Source organism: Nicotiana tabacum, chromosome 4 (assembly GCF_000715075.1).
Source record: "Nicotiana tabacum cultivar K326 chromosome 4, ASM71507v2, whole genome shotgun sequence".
Taxonomy (NCBI): Eukaryota; Viridiplantae; Streptophyta; class Magnoliopsida; order Solanales; family Solanaceae; genus Nicotiana; species Nicotiana tabacum.
Window position 1 is genome coordinate 43,268,781 of NC_134083.1, and position 17,002 is coordinate 43,285,782.

A 17,002-nucleotide genomic window follows, 5' to 3' on the forward strand; every position below is an offset into this window, starting at 1 on the left:
TAATAAAGAAATAAGAAAATGGTGAAGGCAAAAAGAAAGAAGAAGTGAGTGGTGACGGATACATCTCCTACGGATAGCTACCCAAGCCCCTTTTCCTTTAAAACATGCTTGTCCATCGAATTTTCCTTAAAAACGACAGCCCTTAAGAGTTCTCCTTAGATTTAATTTAAAGATTCCGTTGACCGGGTACTGAGGTGTCAGAAGTTTGCTGCTCGGGGTTGGCAAGGGACTGATTGTTTAGGCGGAAGGACTCTCCACCTGCCACCTTGAGGCTGGGTTAGGTCACCAAGAAAGCAATCTGGGAAAAGGTCACTTATGAGCGGGCCCGGGGATTTTGGGGGGGGGGTGAGTTCTACCATATAAAAATAGTTGTTGCTCAGAGTCGCCTGCCCGTGCTTAGGCACCCAATACCAGAGCCTAGATGTTGAAATTTTTGAACCTTAGCTGGAATTTCTCTTCAGCTGGCTTCAGGTGCTTGAGTCACCATTTGATTAAGCTCAAAAGTCTCCACTAAACTCGAATAAATACAAGTGACATACAAAGAATTATAAATCCACACAAACTGTGAAATAATGTAAATTCTGAACAAACTAATGAAAATTCATCAATAATAAAAATGCAAGTTATCAAGTAAATCTATTTTTACAGATTTATGACATTGCCGTTTTTTGCTTGATATAAGCTCAAGTTATTGTACAATAGTCTTGGACTCTCAGTAGATGCAGCTGATTATAATCTTATGTCTAGCTACATTTGACTGCTGCATTATCCTTTCACTAAAAAATATTAAACCATGATGTATGTTAAGGTAGTGAGTAATGACCATGCCTGTGCTGAAAATCTAATTTCACTCTAAAATTCGGCCATCAATCTGATGAAGCATACAAGCGATGCGAGGGACATGTTTCTTTCCATACTCCTTTGTACTGCGAAACCTGTAAATACTTAAATCCCGTATTATTACGTGTTCTGATAATCCCCATTTTGCCATTATAATCCCACATAATCTTATATCTGTAGCGCTTGACTAGCATTTCTTGATTCCATACCCTTTGAGTGTGATGAAGTTTGATTGGGAGTTCAATATGTGCAGCAAAAACTTGCCAAGAAGGAAGGGGCTAGGATAGACCGTAATCGTGACATTGAACGCTTATGGGAATTTTATCAGCAATACAAAAGGCGGCACAAAGTTGATGATATTCAAAGAGAGGAGCAAAAATGGCGTGAATCAGGAGCAGTTAGTGCTAATTTAGGAGAGTATGTTTCTGTTACTTTTCTTGTTTCTTTGTGTTACTTAGCGCAATTCCTATTCTCCTTTGGTGTATCTTGCACTAAGGAGTGATAGCTTTATTGCATCTATTGCTCAAGGTTATGCTTGTCTGACAGATGGAACATATCTTCTTTTTAAAATTAAAATGGGCTGTGAGAATCTTGTCTAACTTTTCATGATAACGATGCTAATTTAAGGCTTGAAATGTTTGATATTGAAACTTTTGATTGCAGCATTACTCATCATAGGAGGGATTTTCTGTCAGCCATCAGGAATTTGTTGTTAATCATTATAGTATTCACTACTAAGTGATCCTGAGTGTAACAGTAAATATGTCATTAAATCTTCGTACCCGCTTAAATTGTCGTTTATAGCCTTGAAGATATTTATGCAATTTCGTGTGACATTCTGTAGCATTCAAGCTGAGATACTTGTCATTGTTTGCCTTTGTGTCTTTTCAGTGGGCTTGTTGGTTAATGTTGAGGGATCATAGTAAAAGTAGCTTGGTTTGCTTGACTTGATTAATATTTATTTTGTTTCTGTCATCTGTAGTGTGTAGATCTAAATTGTTCATTCACTTGAAATTCCTATTTTTTATATTTCGGGGTGTGGGGCTGATCTTCTTGACCTTTTAGCTTAAGCCTTGAGGTGTCTTTTCTGGCTATCTTCTATTTGCTGCAGTGCTTTTACTTTGATAGCATATTCACTTTTGGCGTATAAGCTGTTTCATGATGATGATGGCGATAGTATTGAATTTTTATTGTTGAATTGTAGTTTTATTATCTCAGAAGTTGAGGACTGATCTTACTCTTCTGTTGATCCTTGCTTGCTCTTTTTGTTAACGAAAAAGTTTCACCCATTAATTTTGTTCTTTTATTCTTTTCTCAGGTTGGGGCTTAGATTTTCAGAAATGAGAAAGGTATTCGCTACCTTGAGGGCTGTGGTTGAAGTGATGGAGTCTCTGAGCAAAGATGCCGCTCCTGATGGTGTGGGAAGGCTTATTATGGAGGAGGTAATATTTCCTTTCACTTCTTTGTATTTCTGTGTGAGTATAGTCTGAGACTAATTCCCCTACTTGTGACTTCTTCTCTCATTGTTTGTTCAGTTGAGAAGGATCAAGAAATCTGATGCAACTTTATCGGGGGAACTTGCACCATACAATATTGTTCCTCTAGAGGCACCATTGTTGACAAATGCTATTGGGTTTTTTCCAGAGGTAAGAATGTTGATTTTTCCTGTTATTTATGACAACTCTGCAGTAAGATTTCCCCCTTATGTGCTTTAATCATTATTACCACTTAGAAAGCGTCATCATTTTACTCCTTGCGTTCCAATTTGTTTGATTCTTTACCTTAGACAACAATATCTTACTGTCTTCCATCGTATTCAAAATGCAAAATAGTTTTACCTTGATGAGCCATCTACTCAACAAATTAACCACTTTTACTCACCTCAACTATAATATAAAGCATATATCTAGCTAACTCCTATATATTCATTTTGAACTTTCTTAGTTTCTATGAGTCGTCTGCTTTTTTACTTTTATCTTGAGGCAGGGGTCTATCGGAAACAACCTCTCTACCTTCACAAGGTAGGGGTAAGCCTCCCCCCCCCCCGACCCTACTTTGTGAGATTACACACCCTGACCCTACTTTGTGGGATTACATTGGTTTTTTTTGTTGTTGTTGTTGTTGTTGTTTAATTTCTACGAGTCAAATCAGAAAAGGGTTATTGTTATGTAGATATTACGTGCAAATTGCAGGCAGACTAGGATGTTGTAGTATGTATTTGTTTAGTTGTCAATAATATTTATTTGTCAAATTTATCAATCCTCTAATCATTCCCCTGTATCACTTCACTTTAGCTCTAAATTTATTGCCTGTTAATTATGGCCTTATTTGTTTTGCTTGTATGACCTTATTTTATTTCCTGTCTCTCTTGAGTGAAAATTCCTGACAAGAGTTTTGTGAATACCGGTGTTTTCTTCCGTTGCTTAAATCCTATTTAACGTAAGAAGAATTTGGGCTTGAGTGCCTGACACCATTGAAACTGCAAAGGAAAAATTGCATGTAATGCTTGTTGCCTGCCTGTACAGCCTGGATTCTGCTTAATTTAAACTAGTTTCTGAACTTGAGGATTGTGAGTGTTAGGTTTCCTTTTATTTTGGGGCCTACACTTCTTTGCTGCAGTGGAGGATCATCTGTTCTTCAATATTATATCTGCTTCACTGCATGTGAAGAATCATCTATTCTTTAATATTTCTACATATGCGTTATATATATTCATGCAATGTATCAGAGAGAAAATATTAGTGGGAAATATGTGCAGGTTCGGGGTGCCATATCAGCACTGAAGTACACTGAGCAGTTCCCTCAGCTACCCGCTGATTTTAAGATTCCTGGACAACGGGATATGGATATGTTTGATCTTCTAGAATACGTCTTTGGCTTTCAGGTTGGTGCTTAATAACATTTCGATATGCTGTTTGTATCAGTGGAACGATACACCTGAGCTTTGACCGTCGAGAGAACTTCCTTAGCTGTAAAAAATGTTCTTATAGGAAGAGTCAGTGATTTCTATTTCCATAGTGGCCAGGAATTCATGGTTTTATTGAGTTAGGATGTTGTTCCTGTGGGCACACCGTTCTTGCCAAAGCAATCTCACTGGAACTGCGTGGGATTGTATTCTGTCTACCTCTATATGAAGGTGGCAGATGGAAATGAACAACAATAGGATAGGGAAAATCATTAGTCATATGTAAATTTGACCTTTAGCTCTAGCGTTTCCTCATGTCCTATAATTCGTTCTAACCTGCTACTATGTTAAATTGTGTCACTATTCTTGCTGATCTAGGTTGCTCTTATGTGCAGAAAGACAATATAAGTAACCAGCGCGAAAATGTCATCCTCATTGTTGCAAATGCCCAGTCACGACTTGAGATACGTGTTGAGCCTGATCCAGTGAGTTATTAATTGATTATTAGAGTGCTCAGTTATCTGTTTGGTTTACTGGTGTCATTGCATAAATGACACTACCCTCCCCAGACCCCACTCGTGGCACTACATTGGGTATGTTGTTGTTGTTGTTGTTATTGCATAAATGAGTGCTTGAATTTTCAATAATTATTTTTGATAAATATGTCATTAATTAATTGAAGGGGTAAAAGCCTGTGTAGAATTTATGTACAAAATTGCCCATAGGACTATTGTCTAGTGGTAAGAGCACAACAGGTGATGTGTTGATTAGGCGGACGTTATAGGTTCGAACCCTGCTGCAAACAAAAGAATTTATTTACAAAATAAGAGTTACATCGAAAGGTTTTGGAGATGTGCTGGCTAGTCAGATGGTGAATTTGGTAATAGTGTGAAAGTGAGAATATTTAACGGTGCTGTCTCTCCAGGTCATGTAAAACCTTTGTGGTTCAAGGAAGTAGTTTTATATCAAGATTAGATATCCCATAGTTGACTGAGTTATAGCAAGAGGGCGAAGTGAGTTTTTTTATACAATATCACTTTTAAAAAACTTTTCCTCTTTTATCATATCCTATTATAGCTTGTTTGGCCAAGCTTCCAAAATATGCTTATTTTAAAAAGTGTTTTTTGTCAGAAGTGCTTCTTTACTTGAGAAGCAATTTTATTTAGCTAATCAATCTGAAATACATTTGCCAATATTAGAGGAGCAATTTGTGCTTGACCAAGGTTCTAAAAGTGCTTTGGGGGAAAAGCTACTCTTTTCAGCTTTCGAAAAACAACTTCTACTACTACTCAAAAGCTCTTTTATCTTCTAAAAGCTTGGCCAAACACCTTAACTCTCTAAAATAAGTACTTTTGGCTTCCCAGAAGCTTTGCCGAATATTGATAATTTCTTGTGTGTGTATGTATATATATTAATTTCAAGGCAGAATACATAGTTTACCCCCTGATTTGAGACCAAATCCCTGTGACACACCCCTCGAACACGGGCAACCTTTTACAGAACCAACCTTTTCAGAGTGTCTACACACCACTCTCGTGCTTGGCCACTTCTTGGAGATTGTAGGAAGAGATGCGGAGGAATTTAGGTTGGAAGGTTATTTCGTGGCTGATCAGTGGTGGTGATTTTAATCGAGAGAAAGGGGATGGATGATTTCTTGGTGGCTTCAGGTTACGTCCATGGCAGCATGAATCGAGAGAAGGGACAGCTGGTGATGGGTTTAGGTGTGAATCTAGTTTTTGCTGCTATGGTTTCATGATGGTTGGCTGGTGGTGGAAGGTGGTTTCATTGGTGGAGGTCCGGTGGTGCTTTTGAGGTATATATGTGTAGCTGTGTGTTAATGGAGAATATGGGTGCTTAGGTGGGGAAGATGAGGGAGAGTGTATTAATGGAGAATATGAGTGCTTAGGTGGGGAAGACGAGGGAGAGTGAATGGGACCAAATAAAAAAAAGAAAATTATAAATTTTGACATCTTGCAGTTAAATAAGGAATTGGCCATAATGTACAAGGTTAACACGCCATTCTTTTGGTTAAGCGCGCGCTCGCCGGGTAAGCAAACAGGTATCTTAGATCCACTTTGGAAAGGTTGGGTGTGTAAAAAGTTGCCCGTGTTCGACGGGTGTGTCACATGTATTTGGTGTCAAGGTCCGGGGTAACTTTAAAGCAGAATTTGTGACATCAACCCTCTAACTACAACTTTAAAGCCGCCTTAGGCTCTTTTTATTTTATCTTTGAATAAGCATTTGTGACATTATTCTAATGACGACTGAGATGTCACATGTAGCATTATCATATAAACTTTTAGTGGATGCATTTGGGCATATTTCCATTTCAAATGTAGCTAGCAGAATTGTTATGTCACAGACTTGAGATGAGTATCCATCGTCATTAACTCACTACTAGTTTCTCTTTTTTGTTGTATATGCATCAACCTTCATGATTACATTGATATCTCGTCTTACTTAAATATTTGAATAATTGTTGTGAGCTTTTTGGTTGAAAAAGTTCTGGAGAGGATCTGATAAAGGATTACTTGCGAGTCAAAGTTCATTCTGATGGTGGAGTGCACTATCTGTTATACAAGCCATGTTTTGCCTTGATGACTAAGTGGAATCTTAAGCTGATACTTTCAAATGGTCAATGTAGTTGAAAGTGGCATACAATTTATATAGCAATCATAGATGTGTTGCTTCATTTACAGGAAAAAAGTTAATGTTTCATATTATGGTTTTTTCTGTGGCAGAAAATAGATGAGAAGGTTATCACTGAGGTTTTTCTGAAGGTTTTGGATAATTACATCAAGTGGTGTAGATACTTGCGCATTCGGCTTGTGTGGAATAAGTTAGTTCTGCAACTTTTGTTGTATATAGTTGCTAATGTAATTCTCAACTGATTCTCATTTCAATCATTTCAACAGATTAGAAGCCATTAACAGGGACAGGAAGCTTTTTCTTGTTTCACTCTACTTTTGCATATGGGGTGAAGCTGCAAATGTCCGTTTTCTTCCTGAATGCATCTGCTATATATTCCATCATGTAAGTCAGTCTGTGTTTTCTATTTCTTTTGCTATTTGGTTAGCGGTTGAACTGGAGCTATTTGCTGTTTGATCTGCGGTTTTGCAGGAGGTAGTTTCCCTGTTTGGGAATTTGTGGCCCTCTCTTCTAGTGATGATTTGCTAAATAGATTATTGACATATTTAGTCCCAACATTAATGCGTTAAATCAAAGATAATAGATATATTTTCCAAAATTCAAGTATTACATTGTACACAAGCTGACTCAAATATCATAATACTCATTTGATTGCAACTCTCTGATATTCTATTACTATGTGTAATAGCTCAAAACTGTGGTTCCAAAACCTTGTAATTTTTTTTTTTGATGAAGCAAGTAGAAGCAAAAAGCAAAAAAACAACCTGTTAGCTTCACTACAGAGATGCTCCAAAACCTTGTATATCTTGTCTTAGTTGATTAACTATTTAAGTGAGCTGAACCTATGTTTTGTTTAGTTTTAGTTGTTGAACTGTTTAAGTGAGCTGAACCTATGATTTCTAACCCAGACTGTTTTAATGAACCTGAAGCATGCCACGCGTATGAGTCATTTCAAAATATAAGTAATGTTAATGCTGCCATTCATTGTAAGACACAGGATATGGGTTGACAGCTGGAGTGACTATACTATCTAGCCAGTTTGGAACTTAAATGTTATGTAGTAATCGTGGTCAAGGTTCTAAAGTTTTGTCCAGCGTTCTTTGGTTTATTTTTGATGAAGTAAGGCGTTCCTTGGTTTAGCTAGGATCTAAATTTCTTTTGGTATTCCTGACAGTAAAAAGATGATGCTGTGTGTCTTTTATTTTCCCACTTTCTATTCTGTACCACCCCTAGACACTTACTGGATGCACTTCTTCTAGCATGTAGGAAGCTACCTCTCGTTGTGCCGGGCTTGGTGAGCTAGACTGACGTTGTGAAATCTTTAGTCTGTCCAGTTTTTGTGTCCTAATGGACAGTTTTGGCGAACACGAGTGAAAATATGATGTTTAGTGTTCTTTTTTTTTGGGATCCTGTAACTCTGGTTTCTCTTAGCACAGTCGTTGCGCTAAGGACTACTTTTAATTGTTAATAAAATACCTATTATCTTGTTAAAAAAATATGATGTTGAGTGCATGATCATATTAGATTTGCAGTACCTACTGAGCTGAAATCACATTTAAGCAGAACATAATGGTGCTTAATTGTCCAAAGATAGTTTATGCAGGCTATGAAGTATTCCTTTTTGCTTTTTGTCATTGTGGGGGTCAGTTTGATATTATTTTAAGAAAAATGTTAGATGAGATCATTATAAGGATGTTATAGTAGTTTTTTCGTGAAGCATTGTCCAGCACTAGTTATTGCTCTGTCTGCATAATGTGTGGCCTCCAAATTGGGGCCACAGGAAAAATTTGTATGTTTGTCCTGATAGGTTCACATGTTATTTTGAATTATGCAGATGGCTAGAGAACTAGATGCAATTTTGGATCATGGAGAAGCCAGTCCTGCCCCGAGTTGTGTGGGCGAGAACCAGTCTGTGTCCTTTCTGGAACAAATTATTCGTCCTATATACAATACGATAGTAGATGTGAGCCCATTTATCACATTTTATCCCGTTATTCCATAAACTTTAATCCACTTCTGAACTTACAACTACTGCTTGAGTTATGAATAATACTTGATGAAGTAAACATTCAAAAAAATAACACTTGATGTTGATGGAGTAAGCACTGTGATTCTGCGCCATAAAGATGAAATGCATCTTGGTTTTCTTGCAAAATCAAATTTGGAGCGCTATAAACTAAATGAACTCAGTGAAGTTTGAATAGCCTGGTTATACTATGAAAAGTAGTAACCTACTAACCTGTGCTTAACTACTTATAAAAAAAATGTAACCTGTGCTTAACTGATTTGTTCCCCAGTCCGTGGTAGGAAAATGCTTGTGTGTTCCATTGTGAGGACTTGCCATATTTTGCTTCCATATCCCTTATAAAAAAATTTAAAATTATGCTTCCATATTGTGAAGGATCTTCAATGCAAATGAATGATGTTGGCTTCTTGTAAATTTCTGACTTCTTTATGGTATCCTTCAATATCTGCTCCTATGGGTCAACCGTCTATTCTTATCCAATATCAACCATATTAAGGATTATCTGACGCTCTTTGTGACTCTATTTTAACTTCAATGGTTTATCTTTTAGCATAGTCAAGCTTTATGGTTTGTGGATAGTGGCAAGTTTAGCTACATTCCCCAGTAATGGCTAAAATCTTTTTCAGAGGGTGGTGAATCCTTATTAGGCAGTGCATGATGTTTAGAAGCAGTGCTTTTTGTGTATGTGGTGTGCAGCTTATTGCGTCTTCTCAAATTATTTATTGTCATTGGAGGTCTTTCACAAATTAGTAGAGGAATGTGTTAGTTTGTTGTGTACTGGTGTCTACTCTTCATAAAATGTTTAGAATGTTTTTTCCTTCATCTAAAATATTGTTTACAAAGTTACCTTGAGATCTTGTAATATTTCGTTAATTTTTGTGTGTGTTCTGGGAGTTGTTTACTTTAACCTATTTATTAGTAATTATTTTTTTTCAAAACTGCAGGAAGCTGCGAGAAACAATAATGGGAAAGCTGCACACTCAAAGTGGCGGAATTATGATGACTTTAATGAATATTTCTGGTACATTCCTTTTTCTATTTGCAAAATGAATTTAGCCCCATGGAATTGGATATCATTCTCGGTCACTGATGCTTTTGCAGGTCACCTGCTTGCTTTGAGTTGGGTTGGCCTCTTAAGAAGGATTCCTCATTCTTGCGGAAGCCAGCTAAGAAAGGCAAAAGGGTTGGTTTTATTGGCTACTAAAGTTTCTTTTGAATTATGAGTTGGTTAATTAGATGCTGCATATGCAAAATCTGCAGTAGAAATATTTTTTTCACGTGTCCTGATGAAGCTTGACATAGTATTCTGGTTTCCGGTGTGTCTGTATGGGTATTTTTTAGTCTTCCCTTTTGTGTCTTGAATTGGTTTCTATTTGTGCAACGTAATGAAAATGGTTAGAATGTGAAGAGTAACGACATGTCATCAGATAATAAATGCATGATGGACTGTCTCACATGTTAGAATGTTGCTTTAGGTGGAGTTGATTTTTGATGACAAACTGAAATATGCTCTTTGATTCTCTAGATTGGATTCTCTAGATTCGTTATGTATCTAACAATTTCGATCTGGTTTTCTAATCTGCTCATGGTGAGGAAAGATGTTTCTTAAGGTTGTGTTAGGACCGTTTTTGGCTTGTGATTGAAGTTGGTGAAAGGATGAGTCCTGAAAGGGTCTTCTAGAGGCATGAATATTTGTCTTTCAGGAATCTGGTTTTGAGTTTTCGGTTAAACTCTGGTTTTGTTTGTCACATTTTCCGATAGAAGATAATCGTATTTTTATTTGAGGTGTATTAACTGTGATGGTTCTCATACCGTTCCTTTTCTTTTACTGTGCCGTTTGATCATTTTGACCTTCATCATGCTTTGTTTTACTGTTCCCCCTGGTATTTATCCCTATTTCCTCAATATTAACTGTACTATGGTGTTGTTAATTTTTTTTTTTATTTTAATCTTGTTCCTTTTTTTGCTTATTCTGAACTGGCAGACTGGAAAAAGCACATTTGTTGAGCATCGGACATTCCTTCACTTGTACCGGAGTTTTCATCGTTTGTGGATCTTTTTGGTTGTCATGTTTCAGGTTATATTCATTCTTTTCATGCTGCTCACCCACTATTTTTTTTTTTTTTTTAATAGTTTGGACTTATCCACTAAGTTTGCTTTATAGCATAAAAGGGTTTGTATCATCTTCTTCCTCTACTGTTCAGGCATTGACAATCATAGCCTTCAGCCATAATAAAATCAATCTGGACACTTTCAAGAAACTGCTTAGTGTTGCCCCGACATTTGCCGTTATGAATTTCATAGAGAGTGAGTTGACATCTGTGCTGCTCTGATTTATTTATTAGTCTTTTCTTTTCTTCTGCTTCCATCCCTGTTTACTGTGTCATCTTGCTTCTTCTCTAGGTTGCTTAGATGTGCTCCTTATGTTTGGGGCCTACAGTACCGCAAGAGGCATGGCTATATCAAGGATTGTTATCAGGTTTTTCTGGACTGGTGTGAGCTCGGCATTTGCGATATATGTCTATCTGTAAGTCTTTTTTCCTAGGAGTTATTTCCTCTTGTTTTATATTCTCATTAAAGATTGGTATCTGATGTAATCCTAATACAGGAAACTTTTAGAAGAAAGGAATACAAACAAAGACCCCTTTTATTTTCGCCTTTATATCCTGGTTCTGGGTGTTTATGCTGGCATACGAATTGTTTTTGCGCTCCTGACAAAGTTACCTGCCTGTCACACACTATCAGAAATGTCTGATCAATCTTTCTTCCAATTTTTTAAGTGGATCTATCAGGTATTCTTCTATACATTGTAAGACTCCTTTGCCACTAAGCGTCGCTCATATTTTTAACATATTGATTATATTTCCAGGAGAGATACTTTGTTGGCCGTGGTCTTGTTGAGAAAACAACTGACTATCTACGGTTTGTTCTTCGTTCTTTTAATGTTTTAGCTTTTGAATTGTGTAAGAGTAGTATTGATTCTCGTTTATCAAGAGTGAAATTATTTGTTAATGGGTGATTTGATCCATGGTTTTCAATTACTTCAGTCTCCCATGGTGCACAACAAGAAAATACAAGTATAAAAACACACTGGAGTTGACTATGGTTGTTGTTGTAGTATTTATCTCCATCTTTCATGTAATCCCTGTCTGGGGTTCCACAAATTACTTGATAACAATCTTGATTTAGTACTTTCCACGACTAACAATTTTTGTTTTTCTTGGTTCTTTTTTCTATGACATTATATTTCCTCTACTTTTTTGTGTATCGTAGTTAAGTTGTCTTATCCTATAAAGTGCAGCTCCACTGTAGTCAATTTATGCCAGTATACCTTATGGTGTTGTTGCTGTTTTCTTTCCAGGCCATATCTTCGTTCTAGTACTGTTGTTTGTAATTGAGAAAAGTTATTTTCGAGAAATAATGAGAGAAGTTATATGCTTTTTATTATTGAATATCTTGATTTTTAGCCATGGGTAGTTGCTTGTAATATGGATTTTTGTCACAAATTATTTGCGTTGTTTCTCATTTACTCATGGAGTACTAATTTTGGGTTTCTGTCAAATGTGCACAGATTTTAATATCTTCATGTGTGTTAAATGTTGCAGATATTTGCTCTATTGGTTGGTGATATTTGCTTGCAAGTTCACCTTTGCCTACTTTCTTCAGGCAAGCGATGGTGCTTAGATTTTGAATTATCATTCTTTTTTATCAATATTACCTTTTACAAGTTTTTACAGTACAATTTAGTTTCACTATGTTGAGACCATGTGTTGGCTATGATAACAATTGCAGATCAAACCGCTAGTTGGACCTACTCAGATCATACTCGATCTTCCTTCCCTGCAGTACTCCTGGCATGATTTTATATCAAAGAGTAAGTCAACATTTCTTATTGGTTTCCATGTGGTCCAAAATTAACTCCATTTAGGATTGTTATTTACCACCACAGTCTGCTTCAGTTCTGGTGATATTACTTTTAAAAAATATTCTGTCTTTGCAGTAAGTTAAAAACATCAGTTACGAATGATTACACCGTCTTCCAACTTAGTAAGGGAATGAATAATGGATGTGGAAGGGAACTTGAGATCTTCCTCTTTTTTTGATAAGGAAAATTGTATTAATCAAAAGGAAGAAAAAACTCCCGTATACAAGAAGTATACCAAAAAGTAGAGAAATTATATCAAAACATGATTCTCTACAAAAGACGCCCAATCTTCTAAACAAGTAGGGGCTATATGAGTGCACCAAAAAGCGATCAAAGATATAAGACTATTCTTAAGATGTGAAAAAATGAGACTCAATCCCATCAAAAGCTCTCCTATTTCTCTCCCGCCAAACTATCCACATGAGAGCTAACAAGGCGAACTTCCACGCCTTTTACTTTCTTCTTCTACGGGAACCGGCCCAGCTATATAACATTTCCTTTACAGTGCTTGGCATCACTCATTGAACACCAAAAAGATTCAGGATTGCCCTCCCCAAACCCGAGGACACAAGGCAATGCAACAAAAGATGATCAACTTCTTCCCCTGAGCTTTTACACATGTAGCACCAACTAAGAAGTGTAATTCCTCGCTTTCGCAGATTTTCAGCAGTCAAGATCACTTCCCTCGCCACTAACCATGCAAAAAAGCACACCTTCGTGGGCGCCTTAGGAATCCAGATCGAGGAGTATGGAAAAGTGGCCTCCTCTCTCACCAACATACTCTGGTAAAAGGACTTTACGGTGAACAAAACCATTGCCACGCAACCCCCATCTCTGAGAATCACAAGGAGGCCGGGGCCTGTCTTGCACATATAGCAGTGCCAACAAATCTTGGAGCTCCGCAATCACCCAATCTTGCATGTTCCTTCTAAATGAGAGGTCCCATACTACCCCCTTCATGCTCCTTGCGAATCTGTTGGACCATCAATTCCTTCTGGTTTGAAACTCTGAAGACGTGGGGAAAGAGACCCTCAGAGTATCCTCTCCACACCACATGCGATTCCAAAAGGTGATTCTCCTTCCATATCCCACCCTGTAAGTGATGTTGCCATTAAAGGCTTCCCAATTCTTCATGATGCTCCTCCACATGCCACATCCGAAAGGTGTTGTGATTGCCTTGGTCCTCCAACCCCCTTCCGTGGAATCGTACTTTTTTACTATGACCTCCCTCCATAAAGCATGCTCTTCTATCCCGAATCTCCATAGCCACTTCCCCAACAAAGCTCTGTTGAATATCCTAAGATCCTTTACTCCAAGTCCATCCCACTTCTTAGGGGAAGTGATTGTCTGCCAATTCACTAGATGAAACTTTCTAGTTCCATCCGCCGCATCCCAAAAGAAATTCCTTTGAAGCCGCTCCAGTTTTTCTGTGATGCTTACAGGAGCTTGCAACAGGGACAGGTAATAGGTGGGCATACTCGATAAAGTGCTTTTAATAAGCACTTCCTTGCCGCCTTTTGACAAGTACCGTTTCTGCCTGCCTACTAATCTTTTTTCAACCCTTTCGATCACTGGATTCCAAACCGTAGTATCTATATGCAGTGCCCAATGGGAGACCTAGGTAAGCTGTGGGAAGAGAGCCCATCTTACATCTGAGAACATAAGACAAAGCATCAATGTTAGTAACCTCACCCACCGGGAAAATCTCACACTTGCCGAGGTTGATTTTGAGCCCTGATACTATAGGTTGATTTTGAGCCCTGATACTATCTGAAACCACTGCAGGACCTGCTTCAAGTAGGTCAACTGATCCATATCGGCATCACAGAAAACTAGGTTGTCATCCGCAAATAGCAAATGAGAGACTCTTCGGGCAATGAGCACCCCGATTGGAGCTGCGAATCCTTTCAAGAAGCCTCCTCCCGCCGCACGATACATCATTTTACTCAGAGCATCTATCACTAGAATGAATAGCATGGGGGATAGGGGGTCAACTTGCCTGAGACACCTGGAGTTGCCAAAGACACCACACGTGCTACCATTAACCAGGACAGAGAATCTTACTGAGGAAATGCAGAACTTGATCCATCATCTCCATCTTACCCCAGACCCCATCCACATCATAATGAAATCCAGGAACTCTCAATTTACATGGTCGAAAGCCTTCTCAAGGTCCAACTTGCATAGTTAGCCGGGTTCTCTATTTTTCCTTCTGGAGTCTACCAGTTCATTTGCCACCAAAGCAGCGTCCAGGATTTGCCTACCTTCCACAAATGCATTATGGGAGGACGAAACAGACACGTCAAGAACCTTCTTGAGTCTATTGGAGAGCACTTTAGAAATGATCTTGTAAATGCTCCTCACGAGACTAATAGGCGTGTAGTCTCTGATACAAGATGCATCTTCTTTCTTAGTCACAATAGTAATAAAAGAAGCATTGATACTTCTCTCGAAAATACCATTCACGTGGAAGTATTCAATGGCTTCCATCAACTCTCCCTTAATGGTGTCCCAACAGAGCTGGAAGAAGGCCAAGGAGAAACCATCAGGCCCGGGGGCCTTATCACCAGCACATCTCGACACAGCCTCGTGCACCTCCTCCTCCTCGAAAGCCTTTCTAGCCACTCACTGTCTCCCTCCTCTATGTGGTTGAACTCTATTCCCTCCAAAGTAGGCCTCCAACTAGCTTCCTCTTTGTATAAGTTCTCATAAAACCCCACTATCGCCCCTTTTACCTCCTCTTCTCCCTCAATCCTCTAATTCCCCCAATTCATGCATAAGCTCCCTCATTTTAACCTCTACCCTGCCAAAAACCTCCTTATTCCACCTAATAATATCTCCCTTGAGCAATTTAAGTTTCTTCGAAAGACGGAATGAAGGTGTCCCTGATACCCCGTAGCTTGTCCACCATTCTTTCACTGTCACCAAATCTTGGCACTTTCAACCACATGTTCTCGAATCGGAAAGGAGCACACACCGCCTCCCTTGAGCAATTTAAGTTTCTTCGAAAGACGGAATGAAGGTGTCCCTGATACCCCGTAGCTTGTCCACCATTCTTTCACTGTCACCAAATCCTGGCACTTTCAACCACATGTTCTCGAATCGGAAAGGAGCACACACCGCCTCCCTCTGCATCTATCTAGCAAGATAGGCAAATGATCCGAAGTCAGCCTAGGTAAAGGAATCTGCAGCAAATTCGGCACCAGCTAATCCAAGGAGGACGATATCAGTAATCTATCAAGTCTAGACCTTGAGTTGGAATCCTCCGCCCTGGCCCAAGTAAACCTTTCCCCTGACAGAGGAAGATCAATGGGAAAGTGATCATTGATGAAGTCAGAAAACTCCATGGCCCTCGAAATCAGACTACACCCTAATCTCTCCTCCGGGAATCTAATAGTGTTAAAGTCTCCCCCTGGAACCCATGGAATGTCCCATTCCCCCATAACATTGGCCAGTTCCTCCCAGAAAGACACCTTGGACCCTTCTCCTACCGGTCCGTACACTCCCCCAAATCCCCACTCCACCCCACTCATTCTATCTTTGATAAGAGCTGCTAAAGAAAAAACTCCCTTCTTAATCTCTTTTACCTCCAAGGTTCTATCATCCCACATAAGAAGAATGCTCGCGACACTTCCTGCTGCAGGGACCCGGTCATATTTCACCCAACTACCCCCCAGACACTCCTCACAATCGCATCCGACAGAACTTCCATTTTGGTCTCCTGAAAACAAACTAGGTTGGCACCCCACTCTCTAACTCCCACTTTGATGATGGCCCTTTTGTTTGGATCATTCATCCCCTCACATTCCATGAAAGAATCTTAACTTCCATAATAACAATATCCCCCTTTTCCCCACCCCCCCTAGCCGAGCTCCCTTCCTCCCTGTCACACACCCAACCCCTTCTCTGGTACACCACTACATCCCCTAAATTATTTTGCTTATCACCTTGACTCAACAACCTCCCTGCATCATCATGAAAAGAGTGTTGCTCAATCTCCCTCAACAGTTCTAACACCCTATCTTCCTTCCCTTCAAAAGAAACACCTAAAAACTTCCCAAAGTTTAATAGTTTATCCTCCATCCAAAAGGACATATCCCCTTCTCCAATCCGTGACGAAATTGGACATGCGCCTTCTATATGTACCCTTTCCTTGCTCCTACCGGAAGAATACAGGACCATAACATTGCTAGCAATAGGAACTTTAGGTGCCGAAAGGATTTCACCATTTCCTTGTGAGGCACCAACCTCTGAAATTAACACCCCGCTGCTATAGGAATGGCCAGAAACGCCAGCAGGGTAACGGGGAGGAAGAGAACATGGAACCCTTGGCGGCATATTTACTGGAATTATTGTTCCGACACTAACATCAATTGAGGCAGGCGCAACAATCTCCCCAGAAGAAGAAGTAGCTTGAAGTGTAACCTCAGCACAGCTAAGCACAGGAGAAGATGAGGGGGCGATGGAGCTGGGTCCATCAGAGGCGGGAGGCCGAGGAATAACACCACCAGCTTTAGCCGGTGCTGCCCCTGAAGCACCGGCCGTCGAAGAGGGGCGCATGTCACTAGAGTTTGGTGAAGAAATACAACTATGTGAAGCACCATTGGTAGAAGAAGAAGGAGCGACTGTTCCCATATGCTTAGGAGCCTTATCAGAC

General features: G+C 39.2%; 1 protein-coding gene across 2 annotated transcripts in view; it reads left to right on the plus strand.

The window, feature by feature from the left end:
* LOC107763099 (callose synthase 10-like) overlaps positions 1 to 17,002 on the plus strand; it is a 64,434-nt gene that overhangs the window by 14,181 nt on the left and 33,251 nt on the right. For both annotated transcript variants that reach the window (XR_012708645.1, XM_075251746.1), the window contains exons 3-19: positions 1,094 to 1,257; positions 2,159 to 2,282; positions 2,376 to 2,486; positions 3,599 to 3,724; positions 4,141 to 4,230; positions 6,487 to 6,584; positions 6,661 to 6,778; positions 8,229 to 8,357; positions 9,365 to 9,441; positions 9,522 to 9,603; positions 10,405 to 10,497; positions 10,625 to 10,727; positions 10,824 to 10,947; positions 11,029 to 11,212; positions 11,290 to 11,342; positions 12,026 to 12,086; positions 12,213 to 12,294. Coding sequence is in view for 1 of the 2 variants with exons in the window: in XM_075251746.1 (XP_075107847.1) it covers positions 1,094 to 1,257; positions 2,159 to 2,282; positions 2,376 to 2,486; positions 3,599 to 3,724; positions 4,141 to 4,230; positions 6,487 to 6,584; positions 6,661 to 6,778; positions 8,229 to 8,357; positions 9,365 to 9,441; positions 9,522 to 9,603; positions 10,405 to 10,497; positions 10,625 to 10,727; positions 10,824 to 10,947; positions 11,029 to 11,212; positions 11,290 to 11,342; positions 12,026 to 12,086; positions 12,213 to 12,294 (1,819 nt within the window). In the remaining variant the exon portion in view is untranslated. The remainder of the gene's footprint in view (positions 1 to 1,093; positions 1,258 to 2,158; positions 2,283 to 2,375; positions 2,487 to 3,598; positions 3,725 to 4,140; positions 4,231 to 6,486; positions 6,585 to 6,660; positions 6,779 to 8,228; positions 8,358 to 9,364; positions 9,442 to 9,521; positions 9,604 to 10,404; positions 10,498 to 10,624; positions 10,728 to 10,823; positions 10,948 to 11,028; positions 11,213 to 11,289; positions 11,343 to 12,025; positions 12,087 to 12,212; positions 12,295 to 17,002) is intronic.